Source organism: Ranitomeya imitator, chromosome 3 (genome assembly GCF_032444005.1).
Source record: "Ranitomeya imitator isolate aRanImi1 chromosome 3, aRanImi1.pri, whole genome shotgun sequence".
Taxonomy (NCBI): Eukaryota; Metazoa; Chordata; class Amphibia; order Anura; family Dendrobatidae; genus Ranitomeya; species Ranitomeya imitator.
The window spans coordinates 51,703,704-51,722,459 of record NC_091284.1 but is presented as its reverse complement, the minus strand read 5'-3'; the positions used below and the strand labels follow the sequence as shown (position 1 = coordinate 51,722,459).

General features: G+C 44.6%; 1 protein-coding gene across 2 annotated transcripts in view; it reads right to left on the bottom strand.

Annotated features, from left to right (window-relative positions):
* MRPL39 (mitochondrial ribosomal protein L39) overlaps nucleotides 1–18,756 on the bottom strand; it is a 121,694-nt gene that overhangs the window by 56,648 nt on the left and 46,290 nt on the right. For both annotated transcript variants that reach the window (XR_011319761.1, XM_069760879.1), the window contains exon 5: nucleotides 10,244–10,311. Coding sequence is in view for 1 of the 2 variants with exons in the window: in XM_069760879.1 (XP_069616980.1) it covers nucleotides 10,244–10,311 (68 nt within the window). In the remaining variant the exon portion in view is untranslated. The remainder of the gene's footprint in view (nucleotides 1–10,243; nucleotides 10,312–18,756) is intronic.

Genomic DNA, 18,756 nt, shown 5'->3' with positions numbered 1-18,756 from the left:
TCAAGTGACGATAGAAGCTATGGAATACGTATGAGCAGCAGGACCCAGGATGCAGCACCAGTAACACCCACTGGAGACACGAAATGTATCGCATCAAGTGACGATAGAAGCTATGGAATATGTATGAGCAGCAGGACCCAGGATGGAGCACCAGTAACACCCACTGGAGACACAAAATGTATCGCACCAAGTGATGATAGAAGCTATGGAATATGTATGAGCAGCAGGACCCAGGATGCAGCACCAGTAACGCCCACTGGAGACACGAAATGTATCGCACCAAGTGATGACAGAAGCTATGGAATCTGTATGAGCAGCAGGACCCAGGATGCAGCACCAGTAACACCCACTGGAGACACGAAATGTATCGCATCAAGTGATGATAGAAGCTATGGAATATGTATGAGCAGCAGGACCCAGGATGCAGCACCAGTAACACCCACTGGAGACACGAAATGTATCACATCAAGTGATGATAGAAGCTATGGAATATGTATGAGCAGCAGGACCCAGGATGGAGCACCAGTAACACCCACTGGAGACACGAAATGTATCGCATCAAGTGATGATAGAAGCTATGGAATACGTATGAGCAGCAGGACCCAGGATGGAGCACCAGTAACACCCACTGGAGACACGAAATGTAGCTCATCAAGTGACGATAGAAGCTATGGAATACGTATGAGCAGCAGGACCCAGGATGCAGCACCAGTAACACCCACTGGAGACACGAAATGTATCGCATCAAGTGACGATAGAAGCTATGGAATATGTATGAGCAGCAGGACCCAGGATGCAGCACCAGTAACACCCACTGGAGACACGAAATGTATCGCACCAAGTGATGACAGAAGCTATGGAATCTGTATGAGCAGCAGGACCCAGGATGCAGCACCAGTAACACCCACTGGAGACACGAAATGTATCACATCAAGTGATGATAGAAGCTATGGAATCTGTATGAGCAGCAGGACCCAGGATGCAGCACCAGTAACACCCACTGGAGACACAAAATGTATCGCATCAAGTGATGATAGAAGCTATGGAATATGTATGAGCAGCAGGACCCAGGATGCAGCACCAGTAACACCCACTGGAGACACGAAATGTATCGCATCAAGTGATGATAGAAGCTATGGAATATGTATGAGCAGCAGGACCCAGGATGCAGCACCAGTAACACCCACTGGAGACATGAAATGTATCGCACCAAGTGATGATAGAAGCTATGGAATATGTATGAGCAGCAGGACCCAGGATGGAGCACCAGTAACACCCACTGGAGACACGAAATGTATCACATCAAGTGATGATAGAAGCTATGGAATATGTATGAGCAGCAGGACCCAGGATGCAGCACCAGTAACACCCACTGGAGACACGAAATGTATCGCATCAAGTGATAGAAGCTATGGAATATGTATGAGGAGCAGGACCCAGGATGCAGCACCAGTAACACCCACTGGAGACACGAAATGTAGCTCATCAAGTGACGATAGAAGCTATGGAATACGTATGAGGAGCAGGACCCAGGATGCAGCACCAGTAACACCCACTGGAGACACGAAATGTATCACATCAAGTGATAGAAGCTATGGAATATGTATGAGGAGCAGGACCCAGGATGCAGCACCAGTAACACCCACTGGAGACACGAAATGTAGCTCATCAAGTGACGATAGAAGCTATGGAATACGTATGAGGAGTAGGACCCAGGATGCAGCACCAGTAACACCCACTGGAGACACGAAATGTAGCTCATCAAGTGACGATAGAAGCTATGGAATATGTATGAGCAGCAGGACCCAGGATGCAGCACCAGTAACACCCACTGGAGACACGAAATGTATCGCATCAAGTGATGATAGAAGCTATGGAATATGTATGAGCAGCAGGACCCAGGATGCAGCACCAGTAACACCCACTGGAGACACGAAATGTATCGCATCAAGTGATGATAGAAGCTATGGAATATGTATGAGCAGCAGGACCCAGGATGCAGCACCAGTAACGCCCACTGGAGACACGAAATGTATCACATCAAGTGATGATAGAAGCTATGGAATATGTATGAGCAGCAGGACCCAGGATGCAGCACCAGTAACACCCACTGGAGACACGAAATGTATCACATCAAGTGATAGAAGCTATGGAATATGGATGAGCAGCAGGACCCAGGATGCAGCACCAGTAACACCCACTGGAGACACGAAATGTATCGCATCAAGTGATGATAGAAGCTATAGAATATGTATGAGCAGCAGGACCCAGGATGCAGCACCAGTAACACCCACTGGAGACACGAAATGTATCGCATCAAGTGATGATAGAAGCTATGGAATATGTATGAGCAGCAGGACCCAGGATGCAGCACCAGTAACGCCCACTGGAGACACGAAATGTATCACATCAAGTGATGATAGAAGCTATGGAATATGTATGAGCAGCAGGACCCAGGATGCAGCACCAGTAACACCCACTGGAGACACGAAATGTATCACATCAAGTGATAGAAGCTATGGAATATGGATGAGCAGCAGGACCCAGGATGCAGCACCAGTAACACCCACTGGAGACACGAAATGTATCGCATCAAGTGATGATAGAAGCTATAGAATATGTATGAGCAGCAGGACCCAGGATGCAGCACCAGTAACACCCACTGGAGACATGAAATGTATCACTTCAAGTGATGATAGAAGCTATGGAATATGTATGAGGAGTAGGACCCAGGATGCAGCACCAGTAACACCCACTGGAGACACGAAATGTATCGCATCAAGTGACGATAGAAGCTATGGAATATGTATGAGCAGCAGGACCCAGGATGCAGCACCAGTAACACCCACTGGAGACACGAAATGTATCGCATCAAGTGATGATAGAAGCTATGGAATATGTATGAGCAGCAGGACCCAGGATGGAGCACCAGTAACACCCACTGGAGACACGAAATGTATCGCATCAAGTGACGATAGAAGCTATAGAATATGTATGAGCAGCAGGACCCAGGATGGAGCACCAGTAACACCCACTGGAGACACGAAATGTATCGCATCAAGTGACGATAGAAGCTATGGAATACGTATGAGCAGCAGGACCCAGGATGCAGCACCAGTAACGCCCACTGGAGACACGAAATGTATCGCATCAAGTGATGATAGAAGCTATAGAATATGTATGAGCAGCAGGACCCAGGATGGAGCACCAGTAACACCCACTGGAGACATGAAATGTATCACTTCAAGTGATGATAGAAGCTATGGAATATGTATGAGCAGCAGGACCCAGGATGGAGCACCAGTAACACCCACTGGAGACACGAAATGTATCGCATCAAGTGACGATAGAAGCTATGGAATATGTATGAGCAGCAGGACCCAGGATGCAGCACCAGTAACACCCACTGGAGACACGAAATGTATCGCATCAAGTGATGATAGAAGCTATGGAATATGTATGAGCAGCAGGACCCAGGATGCAGCACCAGTAACACCCACTGGAGACACGAAATGTATCGCATCAAGTGATGATAGAAGCTATGGAATATGTATGAGCAGCAGGACCCAGGATGCAGCACCAGTAACACCCACTGGAGACACGAAATGTATCGCATCAAGTGATGATAGAAGCTATGGAATATGTATGAGCAGCAGGACCCAGGATGCAGCACCAGTAACACCCACTGGAGACATGAAATGTATCGCATCAAGTGATGATAGAAGCTATGGAATATGTATGAGCAGCAGGACCCAGGATGGAGCACCAGTAACACCCACTGGAGACACGAAATGTATCGCATCAAGTGACGATAGAAGCTATGGAATATGTATGGGCAGCAGGACCCAGGATGGAGCACCAGTAACACCCACTGGAGACACGAAATGTATCGCATCAAGTGATGATAGAAGCTATGGAATACGTATGAGCAGCAGGACCCAGGATGCAGCACCAGTAACGCCCACTGGAGACACGAAATGTATCGCATCAAGTGATGATAGAAGCTATAGAATATGTATGAGCAGCAGGACCCAGGATGCAGCACCAGTAACACCCACTGGAGACACGAAATGTATCACTTCAAGTGATGATAGAAGCTATGGAATATGTATGAGCAGCAGGACCCAGGATGCAGCACCAGTAACACCCACTGGAGACACGAAATGTATCACTTCAAGTGATGATAGAAGCTATGGAATATGTATGAGCAGCAGGACCCAGGATGCAGCACCAGTAACACCCACTGGAGACACGAAATGTATCGCATCAAGTGATGATAGAAGCTATGGAATATGTATGAGCAGCAGGACCCAGGATGCCTTCCATTCTCAATCAGTGCCTGTTACTTAAAGGGATCCTGCTACTCGATTCATGCTGCACAAACCACAGGAAGCAGGAATCACAGCATGGCAGCGCAGATTGCAGCCAAGTATGTTTGAATATAGTTTGAAGATGCTGGGAAACTTTTCCCAGCGCCACTAGAAATTATCGACTGGTCTCTCCCATGCTTTGTCATGGGAGAGACCTGTCAAATCAGCCAGAGCAATTCGGGGAGTAGCCGGCTGGAGGCGGCGCTGGCCTAGTCTCCTCTCTGCCTATGGTCCCTGGCCGGGTCTACAAATTAACAAATACACACCTGACTGCAATCATGCAGCCAGGCTCCGATTTATTCTTCCCGTGATGTGGGTGGCATGAATTGACTGACTGGTTTCCTTTAAAGTAAATTTTCACCTACTAACATCCTAATAGTTTAAGGATCTCTGCTGATCCTTTTCTTAAATATTTTAATAGTGGTCAAGGCTTCATTTTTCTAATAGCACTAAAAATCTGTGCAGATATAAAACAATAATGGTGGTGGTGCAACCACCACTAGAGGGAGCCTGAGAGCTTACTGCATACAGTGAACTTTTTTCATAGTGACCCTTCTAATAAGCTCTTAAAGACCCTTTGGGACCGGTTTGGCTGGTGGGGGTTAGCTGCAAGACCATAAATCTACTGTGTTTTAATTTTTATTTTCGGTGTTCATTGCAGGGCTGTGGCGTGGGTAAGCTAAACCTCTGACTCGGACTCCTCAGCCCTGCCTCACTATGGAGCCTGTACATAAAGTGCAGCACAGATTCATCTCATCTATGACCCCACAGCACTGGTCACTACTGAGCATGTACATAAAGTGCAGCACAGATTCATCTCATCTATGACTCCACAGCACTGGTCACTACTGAGCATGTGCATAAAGTGCAGCACAGATTCATCTATGACTCCACAGCACTGGTCACTACTGAGCATGTACATAAAGTGCAGCACAGATTCATCTCATCTACTACTCCACAGCTCTGCCTCACTACTGAGCATGTACATAAAGTGCAGCACAGATTCATCTCATCTACTACTCCACAGCTCTGCCTCACTACTGAGCACGTGCATAAAGTGCAGGACAGATTCATCTAATCTACTACTCCACAGCTCTGCCTCACTACTGAGCATGTACATAAAGTGCAGCACAGATTCATCTCATCTATGACTCCACAGCTCTGGTCACTACTGAGCATGTGCATAAAGTGCAGCACAGATTCATCTATGACTCCACAGCACTGAGCATGTACATAAAGTGCAGCACAGATTTATCTCATCTACTACTCCACAGCTCTGCCTCACTACTGAGCATGTACATAAAGTGCAGCACAGATTCATCTCATCTATGACTCCACAGCACTGACTCACTACTGAGCATGTACATAAAGTGCAGCAGAGATTCATCTCAGCTGAAAGCCAAGATCCTCAGATCAAAAACAGAACAGACATTTATAGGACATTTTATAACTTTACCAAATTATTATGGAAACATTTACAGAACGTCCTGCATTGTACTACTGTATACTATCTAATATATAAAGCTGAATGTGTGTGTGTGTGTGTGTGTGTATGTATGTGTGTATGTCCGGGATTGGCATCTGCACCGTCGCAGCTACAGCCACAAAATTTTGCACAGTCACACGTCTGGACCCCGAAAGCGTCATAGGCTATGTTGTGAGGCGAAATTTTAACCCCGCGCGTTCCAATTCACCAAACAATTTTGCCCCTATCTACATAATGGGGAAAAAGTGAAATGAAAAGTGTTGGAGGCAAATTGACAGCTGTCAGATGTGAACAAGGGGGACTTAAAGAATGAGAGCGATGGCGCCAAAGAGTATATACCGTACAGTTGCTAAGGTGGGGCCCCGACATGAGATACTCACCACACATGGGGATATGAACACACACAAAATGCGCCACACACTACCAGATGCTTGAACACATATTACCCTCAGCACACATTTCACCACACATACACCAACCTCGCCACATAAAAGTCGAAACACAATAGTCGCCGCTCAAAACTCACCACGCGCAAAACTCGCCACATGCAAAAACTAGGCTCACGCAAAACTCGCCACAAGTGCAAAACTCACCTCATGGAAAACTCGCCACACGCAAAACTTGCACACGCGGAAAAATTGCCACATGCACAAAATTTGCCTCACACAAAACTTGCACATACTCAAAAGGCACCAGACATAAAACTCACCACGCGCAAAACTCGCCATGCGCAAAACTTGCTGCACACAACTTGCTACACTAACCTGTCACATGCAACTCGACACACAAAAAGTTGCTACACGCATGTTGCCACACAAAACTCATCTCACAAAAGTCACTACATGCATGTCGCCACACACAACTCAACACACACAACTTGACAAACGAAACTCGCCCTAAAACACACACAAGTCTGATATTAGCCTTCAAAAATAAAAATCTGATTAATAAGCAGACAAACTACAAGAGCAACAAATGTACCATATAGGAAATATAGCAGCTGTCAGTCACATGACCTGTCTATTATGTGTATGTGTGAGCTAATATATACTGCCAGGGGGAGGGCTTCCTGTTGGCTGGGGATTTATCAGGCTGCCAATTTATCTTACAAATACTGAGGTAAAAATACTGAGCAAATAACGTGTTAACGAGGTCTAATACAGGAGATCACACAGGTATATACTATATACAGGGGAGATGACACACAGATATATACTATATACAGGAGAGATGACACACAGGTATATACTATATAGAGGAGGAGATGATATACAGGTACATACTATATACAGGAGGAGATGACATACAGGTATATACTATATACAGGAGGAGATGACACACAGGTATATACTATATACAGGAGCAGATTACCTACAGGTATATACTATATACAGGAGGAGATGACATACAGGTATATGCTATATATAGAAGATGACATACAGGTATATACTATATACAGGAGGAGATGACACAGATATATACTATATACAGGGGAGATGACACACAGGTATATACTATATACAGGAGGAGATGACATACAGGTATATACTATATATAGAAGGAGATGACACACAGGTATATACTATATACAGGAGGAGATGACATACAGGTATATACTATATATAGAAGGAGATGACATACAGGTATATACTATATACAGGGGAGATGAGACACAGCAGGTATATACTATATACAGGGGAGATGACATACAGGTATATACTATATACAGGAGATGACATACAGGTGTATACTATATATAAGGGAGATGACAAACATGTATATACTGAGGTGAAAATGAAGTGTGAGGTGAAAATGAAATGGTGTGAGTGCAAAATGAGAGGAGTGAGGGAAAATAGTGGAGTGATCGGAAAATGACAGATGTGAGGTCGAAATGACAAGTGTTAGGGGGGAATGAGAGGAGTGAGGGAGAAAATGAGTGGAGTGAGGGAGAAAATGAGAGATGTGATAGGGAAAATGAGAGATATGAGGGGGAAAATGAAAGATGTGATTGGGAAAATAAGAGACATGAGGTGCTATAACTAACCATAGATATTTACTATGCCCAGGCAACGCCGGGCTCTTCAGCTAGTTTATTATATACTAGATGGCAGCCCGATTCTAAAGAATCGGGAGTCTAGAATCCATATATACTTTATTTATTCAAATGTAAGAATAATACAATTAATAAATAATATATACACAATAAAGCAAATGGAGTCAAAGAGGCTCATTCATGAATACAAAAGTATAACATTTATTAAGTACATCGTCATAAAACAATCTAAGCATAATAATACAAAAGTTAGTTATACAAAAAGAGGATTTCTCACTATTTGTACAAGGATCCAGGTAAAGATGTTCCTACACCCACACAAACATAAAGTGTATCGGCCAGAGGTTCAAGTTCTCAATGCTATGGTATTACAATTGCATGTAGCCACTATACAGGGGCTGCCGTTACAAGGTGGTACAATATTAAAAGGACTGAACCTCACCCATGTTTGCCGTAGTGTGGATGCGGAACCGCCAGCCCCTACGCGCGTTTCGCGTAGGCTTTGACTCCATTTGCTTTATTGTGTATAGACTATTGGGAGTTGCTCCGCATTAGATTATATGGTGCTCTAATCTATATATTCATAATTAATAAATAATAGTAAGAAAGAACAAAAATAATAGGCAGTATATGGAGAAAACACCAAACAAAAGTTCAAAATTGGTGTGAAAATGTCACTGAACCACTTCACAACTAAATATATATATTTTGGTAAATGGTATTATCATTTTTTTGACGAAATTCGGCAGGAGCTTGAAGAGCAACGTCACTGGGCCCGCCTCCACGCAGTAGAAACTTGCTGTGAGGTAAAAATTCAAAAATCACACCAAAATGGCGGGCGGAGTGTGTCACAGTACGGCACGTTTCTGATTGGTCGCTCGCAGCAGGCGGCAACCAATCAGACACTGGACACTGTTGACGTCACTTATCTCCGGACATTAGCTCCGGACATTAGCTCCGGACATTAGCTCCGGACATTAGCTCCGGACATTAGCTCCGGACATTAGCTCCGGACATTAGCTCCGGACATTAGCTCCGGACATTAGCTCCGGACAAAGCCACGGAAGTTGGCACAAATTGCAGGAAGTAGTATTCTAGGCAATTATATATTAGATTTTAGGAGGCTGAATCACTCCATTTTACACAGACTCCACAGCCCTGGTTCTTTGTATCCTTTTAGTAATTTAATATTTTGATAGACTTGTACAGAAGTGGAAATATCACTTATGTTATTTCTTTATTTTAAAACTAAGAAAAAAGTTTTAAAAGATAGAACAGCACAGGCCATGGAGGCAAGTCTAAGCTTTTTTTTTTTTTACTTTATTGGGGCCAAACACTTAGATCGAGAAGGCGTGTGTATCTTACTAACGGATGGAGCGGGCCTTAAAGCGCATCTCACTGCTGACAGAAAAGTTGGGAAGGGTTGTAAGCGATCTACTTCCCTTCCCAGTCAGACACAGGTGCGTTTTTTGTTTGTTTGTTTGATTGTTTGTTTTTTTTTTTTAAAAAGGGGTCGACTCTTACAAAATTTGTAAAATTGCTTGTAAAAACAAGCACCTCTACAATTTTTTTTTCTTTTTAAAATTCCTTTACGTTCTCATGTTCTTCGCTCTATAATTTAGTACTCGTTGCCCAGGTTATCGGTCACCTCCGCAATCTATCAGGAGGTGACCGATCTAGGCAAGGAGCGCATACAAGCTCTTTACTTTAAAGCTTACAAGTGCTGCTCTGAAGGTGGCAGGATCAAAGAATCAGACCAGCTTCAGTATCCATGTGTCCTTCCAATGCCGCTTCTGTGTGCAGCATGGGAGAGTCAACAGTTCGGGCCAGTGATGCCAATATGGCACCTAAACGGTCAATCATCACGAGTGAACTGTCACTAACAAGCAGAAAGAGGAGCAGTGCGCTCCAAGAATACGAGACAATCACCATTGTCTCTCACGCACTAGCACTGGAGGAAAAGACTGTAGTGGGGAGGATAAATCCGATAACTCCTGATCCACACAAGGGACTACTTTTGTTTTTCTTTGGTTTTAATATTTTAATTTTCTTCCTTATCTCTTTAACTGCGCTCAGCCAGAAAGGATATATAATTTCGGATCGCTTCTGATGGTCGCAGCAGATCATTTAATATTTTAGCATCAAGCTTTATTTATTTGCCATTACGCTGTTCATAGAAGTATAAGCAATATAAGATGATTGCCCAGATTAAGTCATGCTGATGGCACCAGCACGCTTTACTGCAGCTGTGATCACAGATAGCCTATCTCATGAGCTGTGAAGGCTGGGAGAAAATTCTTATTTAGAAATAAAAAAATAAAAATCAAGGCTCACCTTTGTCGGATTCCAGTCATCCAAGCGGCTGTCCAGCACCACATCATAGCAGAACGCTCCGGAGATCACTGCACAGAACACATTCACAGGCAGGTTATTAGATGGGAGAACATTCGAGCATTCGCTGCCAGTAAATCTGGATTAACCCGAGCGCTGGCACGCAGGAACGCACTGGCAGGAAAGTGCTAAAGACATGAAGACAATCTGGAGCCTGACAAACTAAGCCTGTCAATATTATACTAGTGAATGACGGAGGCAGGATGGCTTCTAGGCAAACTGGGACATATTTAGCTTTCAGATCACAATATTTGCGGTGATAGACGTGCAGCTCTGCAGATTGTGAATTTCAAGGAATTTAATAGAAAGAACATGTTACTGAAAAAGATTCAGGACATAATAAAAAGGATATCCAAATCGGGGTGAGGGTTTTTTTCCAATCACAATTTTGTCTTCTGGCACACAATACAAAGAGATACAAGAACTTACCATGGTGGAATAATTATAATAATAAAAAAAAAAAAAAAAGTAAACTGAGCGATTTATAACTTGGACAAAACCTATATTGGTGTAATACTGAACAGATCTGCCATTCTGGTTCTCTTCTAAGAGCACCTGTCATCAAGACAAAAGTGGTCAGTTTTTGATCTTCTAATATTCCCACTGCACCCCTGAGTAGTCAGTTTTTTTTTTTTAACCTGCCATACATTCCATAGATCCACATCTTTATTTACTGCTACTTTTGTACCGCAGGGGCGGAGCTATAGATCCTCTGGGGCGTGTCTTGCCTGCTTTGCATTATTATCCAGTGAGCATCGTCCCCTTACTAAAGACCAAAAAAATTTACACTAAAGAGGTTCATATCTCTGGAACTATCTGGTGTATTTTAACAAAAGGAATACTAGGGGAAGTAGCGGGAATAAAAAGAGCAAAAACTGATCACTACTGACAGGTCCAATTTTAAAGGGGTTGTCAAGGATGTCAAAATAAAGGATTTCAATACTTCTTTTTTCTTCTTCTGAAACCGTGCCCTACCTGTCCAAGGGCTGTCTGGCTCAGTCAGCTCTCAGTTAGTTAAGGATCTTGGTTTCCAATGATATTTTATTTCTTTTGTTCTTTCAAGACCCAATGTGTGATTGAAGTTTTCCTTTATGCTATTGAGCAGCAGATATAATAATACGCGAAACATGAATGGAAAACTGAAGTCATGTCAATGCGATGTCTTCCGCCTTCCAGCCAAACCTAACCAACCCCCATAGGCTCAAATGGTCTGAACTACCAAATGGAGAAGAATAGGACCAGCCCTGAGTGTTGGAGGCATGGATTCATTATTAAACCTGATGCAAGTATGGATCAATGACACTCCATGGGTCAGTGTGCTGTCCGAGAAAAAAGCTGACATCATTAGGCTGTGTCACACAGATGTGTGAATGTAGCCTTACACAACATTTAAGCACACGAATCACTTCAAACAGAGATAGAGAAAAGAATGTACTCCCGAGTCCGCTCTATACACCCGCACCTGGCGTAGGACATACTCCCGAGTCCGCTCTATACACCCGCACCTGGTCTAGGACGTACTCCCGAGTCCACTCTATACACCCGCACCTGGTCTAGGACGTACTCCTGAGTCCACTCTATACACCCGCACCTGGCGTAGGATGTACTCCCGAGTCCACTCTATACACCCGCACCTGGTCTAGGACGTACTCCCGAGTCCAGTACATACACCCGCACCTGGTCTAGGACGTACTCCTGAGTCCACTCTATACACCCGCACCTGGCGTAGGATGTACTCCCGAGTCCACTCTATACACCCGCACCTGGTCTAGGACGTACTCCTGAGTCCACTCTATACACCCGCACCTGGCGTAGGATGTACTCCCGAGTCCGCTCTATACACCCGCACCTGGTGTAGGACGTACTCCCGAGTCCAGTACATACACCCGCACCTGGCGTAGGATGTACTCCCAAGTCCACTCTATACACCCGCACCTGGTCTAGGACGTACTCCCGAGTCCACTACATATACCTACACCTGGCGTAGGACGTACTCCCGAGTCCACTACATACACCCGCACCTGGTCTAGGACGTACTCCCGAGTCCAGTACATACACCTGCACCTGGCGTAGGACGTACTCCCGAGTCCACTACATACACCCGCACCTGGTCTAGGACGTACTCCCGAGTCCACTACATATACCCGCACCTGGTGTAGGATGTACTCCCGAGTCCACTCTATACACCCGCACCTGGTGTAGGACGTACTCCCGAGTCCACTACATATACCTGCACCTGGTGTAGGACGTACTCCCGAGTCCACTCTATACACCCGCACCTGGTGTAGGACGTACTCCCGAGTCCACTACATACACCCGCACCTGGTGTAGGATGTACTCCCGAGTCCACTCTATACACCCGCACCTGGTGTAGGACGTACTCCCGAGTCCACTACATATACCTGCACCTGGTGTAGGACGTACTCCCGAGTCCACTACATACACCTGCACCTGGCGTAGGATGTACTCCCGAGTCCACTCTATACACCCGCACCTGGTGTAGGACATACTCCCGAGTCCACTACATATACCTGCACCTGGTGTAGGACGTACTCCCGAGTCCACTACATACACACGCACCTGGTGTAGGACGCACTCCCGAGTCCACTACATACACCTGCACCTGGCGTAGGACGTACTCCCGAGTCCACTACATACACCTGCACCTGGCGTAGGACGTACTCCCGAGTCCACTCTATACACCTGCACCTGGCGTAGGACGTACTCCCGAGTCCACTACATACACCCGCACCTGGCGTAGGACGTACTCCCGAGTCCACTACATACACCCGCACCTGGCGTAGGATGTACTCCCGAGTCCACTACATACACCTGCACCTGGTGTAGGACGTACTCCCGAGTCCACTACATACACCCGCACCTGGCGTAGGACGTACTCCCGAGTCCACTACATATACCTGCACCTGGCGTAGGATGTACTCCCGAGTCCACTACATACACCTGCACCTGGAGTAGGACGTACTCCCGAGTCCACTACATACACCTGCACCTGGCGTAGGACGTACTCCCGAGTCCAGTACATACACCTGCACCTGGCGTAGGACGTACTCCCGAGTCCACTACATACACCTGCACCTGGCGTAGGACGTACTCCCGAGTCCACTACATACACCCACACCTGGTGTAGGACGTACTCCCGAGTCCACCACATATACCTGCACCTGGTGTAGGACGTACTCCCGAGTCCACTACATACACCTGCACCTGGTGTAGGACGTACTCCCGAGTCCACTCTATACACCTGCACCTGGCGTAGGATGTACTATTACTTAATGGCAACATATACTTACTTACAGTCATGGCCAAAAGTATTGACACCCCTGCAATTCTGTCAGATAATACTCATTTTCTTAATGAAAATGATTGCAAACACAAATTCTTTGTTATTATTATCTTCATTTAATTTGTCTTAAATGAAAAAACACAAAAAGAAATGTCCTAAAGCCAAACTGGATATAATTCCACACCAAACATAAAAAAGGGGGTGGACAAAAGTATTGGCACTGTTCGAAAAATCATGTGATGCTTCTCTAATTTGTGTAATTAACAGCACCTGTAACTTACATGTGGCACCTAACAGGTGTTGGCAATAACTAAATCACACTTGCAGCCAGTTGACATGGATTAAAGTTGACTCAACTTCTGTCCTGTGTCCTTGTGTGTACCACATTGAGCATGGAGAAAAGAAAGAAGACCAAAGAACTGTCTGAGGACTTGAGAAACCAAATTGTGAGGAAGCATGAGCAATCTCAAGGCTACAAGTCCATCGCCAAAGACCTGAATGTTCCTGTGTCTACCGTGAGCAGTGTCATCAAGAAGTGTAAAGCCCATGGCACTGTGCCTAACCTCCCTAGATGTGGACGGAAAAGAAAAATTGACAAGAGATTTCAAAGCAAGATTGTGCGGATGTTGGATAAAGAACCTCGACTAACATCCAAACAAGTTCAAGCTGCCCTGCAGTCCGAGGGTACAACAGTGTCAACCCGTATTATCCGTCGGCGTCTGAATGAAAAGAGACTGTATGGTAGGAGACCCAGGAAGACCCCACTTCTTACCCCGAGACATAAAAAAGCCAGGCTGGAGTTTGCCAAAACTTACCTGAAAAAGCCTAAAACGTTTTGGAAGAATGTTCTCTGGTCAGATGAGACAAAAGTAGAGCTTTTTGGGCAAAGGCATCAACAGAGTTTACAGGAGAAAAAAAGAGGCATTCAAAAAAAAGAACACGGTCCCTACAGTCAAACATGGTGGAGGTTCCCTGATGTTTTGGGGTTGCTTTGCTGCCTCTGGCACTGGACTGCTTGACCGTGTGTATGGCATTATGAAGTCTGAAGACTGCCAACAAATTTTGCAGCATAATGTAGGGCCCAGTGTGAGAAAACTGGGTCTCCCTCAGAGGTCATGGGTCTTCCAGCAGGACAATGACTCAAAACACACTTCAAGAAGCACTAGAAAATGGTTTGAGAGAAAGCACTGGAGACTTCTAAGGTGGCCAGCAGTGAGTCCAGACCTGAATCCCATAGAAGACCTGTGGAGAGATCTAAAAATGGCAGTTTGGAGAAGGCACCCTTCAAATATCAGGGACCTGGAGCAGTTTGCCAAAGAAGAATGGTCTAAAATTCCAGCAGAGCATTGTAAGAAACTCATTGATGGTTACCGGAAGCGGTTGGTCGTAGTTATTTTGGCTAAAGGTTTTGCAACACGCATTAGGCTGAGGGTGCCAATACTTTTGCCTGGCCCATTTTTGGAGTTTTGTGTGAAATGATCAATGGTTTGCTTTTTGCTTCATTCTCTTTTGTGTTTTTTCATTTAAGACAAATTAAATGAAGATAATAATACCAAAGAATTTGTGATTGCAATCATTTTCAGGAAGAAAATGAGTATTATCTGACAGAACTGCAGGGGTGTCAATACTTTTGGCCATGACTGTATATGGTTAATCGGAGAGGAAACCAGCAGACTTCAACAATCACCTACAAATGGTATTCTATATATATTCTTTTACCGAAAATTGAAGCCAGTACTACTTTTGTTCTCTGTGACAATCTTCCAGGAAACTTTGACACACAAAAAAAAGAAGAATGAAGAACACGCAACCATGCAACTCCTCCATCCTTCAAGAAGACAAAGATCTTAGAGAAAGGCTTTCTCCTTTCTTGTCTAATAACACCACTGTACGGCTACAGATATCAAACATAATATCAGAACGCACAACCCCAAATTACTGACGACTTCGGCTTTAATCTCCAGTTCTCCTGTGAAGTTTGAAGTGTATTTACAGAAGGGCACTTTCTGTATGGAGGGAATCAGGCTGCCGACCGTAAATGATATGAAACACCTTGATCATTTCTCACGTGCAGAAACCGCTACGCCCCCAACGAGAAAAAAAAAAAAGATTCATCTCATTTTCAAAGTAGAAGCGTTGGGATGGCAGACGAGGCTGGCAATGTTGCGAGTTCTTTCTCATGCTTGTAAATCTGCCATTAATTAATAATGTATAGCGTTTCATCCCATAATTCTGCATTGGCGTCGCAGATTTCATCAATTCTTAATAACACGCTGTTTATTGTTTTCATTACATAGACACAAAACAGACTTCTCTGCATGAGACTTGAAGGATTAAAAGTTTTCTTGTTCAGACAAAACTATCTTTACGGGAAGCCCGTGTATATGTAATCTGTATACGGGCCTGACTGCCGCATTTAAAGCGCACCTGTCCTTTCATATAAACACGTCATAAAAGCATGGTCTGACTGCCCTCAACCTGCTCCTGGTATACATACCAAACTAATACATCCAGGATCTCTGGGATGTTCCTCTTCATCGGCAATCTGCCAACACTATAGGAACTAGAACTTTCTTTCCCACACTGTGCCAGTCACTGCACTGGTTGCCCATCTGCCATGGAATACACCACACTGTGCCAGTCACTGCACTGGTTGCCCATCTGCCATGGAATACACCACACTGTGCCAGTCACTGCACTGGTTGCCCATCTGCCATGGAATACAACATACACTTATCACTCTCACCCTTAAAGCTCTGCACAGAGATGCACCGCACCACCTCTCCTCCCTCATTTTTCTACCAATACATTTGTGATGCACCACCCCACATCTCCCTCCTTATTTTTCTACCAACCTACTTGTGATGCACCACCCCACATCTCCCTCCTCAATTTTCTACCAACCTACTTGTGATGCACTGCCCCACATCTCCTCCCTCATTTTACTACCAACCTACTTGTGATGCACCACCCCACATCTCCCTCCTTATTTTTCTACCAACCTACTTGTGATGCACCGCCCCACATCTACCTCCTCATTTTTCTACCAACCTACTTGTGATGCACCGCCCCACATCTCCCTCCTCATTTTTCTACCAACCTACATGTGATGCACTGCCCCACATCTCCCTCCTCAATTTTCTACCAACCTACTTGTGATGCACTGCCCCACATCTCCTCCCTCATCTAAGTCTATCAACACATTTGTGATGCACCGCCCCACATCTCCTCCCTCATTTTACTACCAACCCACTTGTGATGCACCGCCCCACATCTCTATCTACCAACCCTGTTTGTAATGCACCACCCTACATCTCCTCTCTATTCTGTCTATCAACCTATTTTGTGATCCACCACCGCACATCTCTTCCCTCATGTGTCTACCAACATACTTGTGATGCCCTGCCCCACATGTCCTCCATCTACCAACCCTATTTGTGATGCACCACAATACATCTCAGTCTACCAACCTACTTGTGTTCTCCATTCTGACAGTTATCTATTTTATTATCCAAACGCCATTATCTGAAAATCACTCTACTGGCTCTGAGTCTTTTCTTGTGCTGCACCAGAACTCTGGAAAGCGCTACCCCAGATAGTCTGGTTAGTTCCATGTATCGACAGTATTAAAATAAAAAACATCTTTTTGGCAGGTCAATCTCATCGCCTCTTTAAGTCTCCTCGATTCTCCCTCCATTTTCTTCAGAACCTGGTCCTTTAGATCAGTGTTCCCCAACTCCAGTCCTCAAGGCCCACCAACAGATCATGTTTTCAGGTTTTCCTTTGTTTTGCACAGGTAATGCAATTATCACCTGGGCAATACTAAGGAAATCCTGAAAACATGACCTGTTGGTGGGCCTTGAGGGCTGGAGTTGGGGACCCCTGCTTTAGATTCATCTCTTCTCACATCCTCTTTGTCATGATGCCCAGGACATATGGCGATTTCAGGAGGCAGCCCCCATTTGAGCGCTCGCCAAGGAAGATTGGACTGTCACGGTGTAACAAGCTGTATGCCGGACCAGGATAGCTGCAAATCCCTTTTCTCCTCTCGAAGGTATTCATTTCTTGTAAAACATGGCTGGACCTTACAATACAAGCAATTTTTGACTTTGTGTCATTCAAACTTTATTATATGGACTGTAGGTCCTTTCAAGCAGGGATCTCACTCCCCTTGTGTGCTGCAGAATATGTTGGTGACATAATCCAATATCATCATCATCGGCCACGGGCTCGATGGAGCAGAATGCCAGGGTGGCGGTTTCACAAGTATGCAAAAGAACATCTAAACAATCCTGATGCATTTTGGAAACAAGTCGTGTGGACTAATTAGGTTAAAATAGAACTCTCTGGCCACAATGATCATAGGCATGTGTTGAGATAAAAGGACACAGAATTTCAAGAAAAGAACATCTCCCCAACCATTAAGCAGGGGGGCGCAATTATGCTTTGTGGTTATGTAGCAGTTAATGGCACAGAGAACATTTCATGGATAGAGGGGAGAATGGATTCAATGAAATGTCAACACATTCTTGATGCAAACATAGCACCATCGGTAAAAAAGATGAAGTTCAAAACAGGATGGCTTTTACAAATGGATAATGATCATAAACACACATTAAAATACACAATAGACTACCTCAAAAAACACAAGCTGAAGGTTTTACAATGGCCCTCACAGTCCACTGATCTGAACATTATTGAAAATCTGTAGCTAGACCTGCAAGACGACCCAGGAATCTCACAGAACTGGAAGAATTTTCCAAGGAAGAATGGATGAAAATCCCTCAAACAAGAGTTGAAAGACTTATCTGGCTACAAGAAGAATTTACAACCTATGATAGCTTCAAAATGGGGTGCTACTAGATACTAACCAGAGTGGCAAAACTTTTGCATCGGCGCATTATCCTTTTCGAAATTTTTAAAATGTAAATTCTGAAAAAAAAAAAAAATTACATATACATACAGACATACATACTGTATATAGTAACATAGTTATTAAGGAAGACTAAGTCCATCTAGTTCAACCCATAGCCTAACCTAACATGCCCTAACATGTTGATCCAGAGGAAGGCAAAAAAAAAACCATGTGGCAAAGAGTAAGCTCCACATTGGGGAAAAAAATTCCTTTCCTACTCCACATACGGCAATCAGA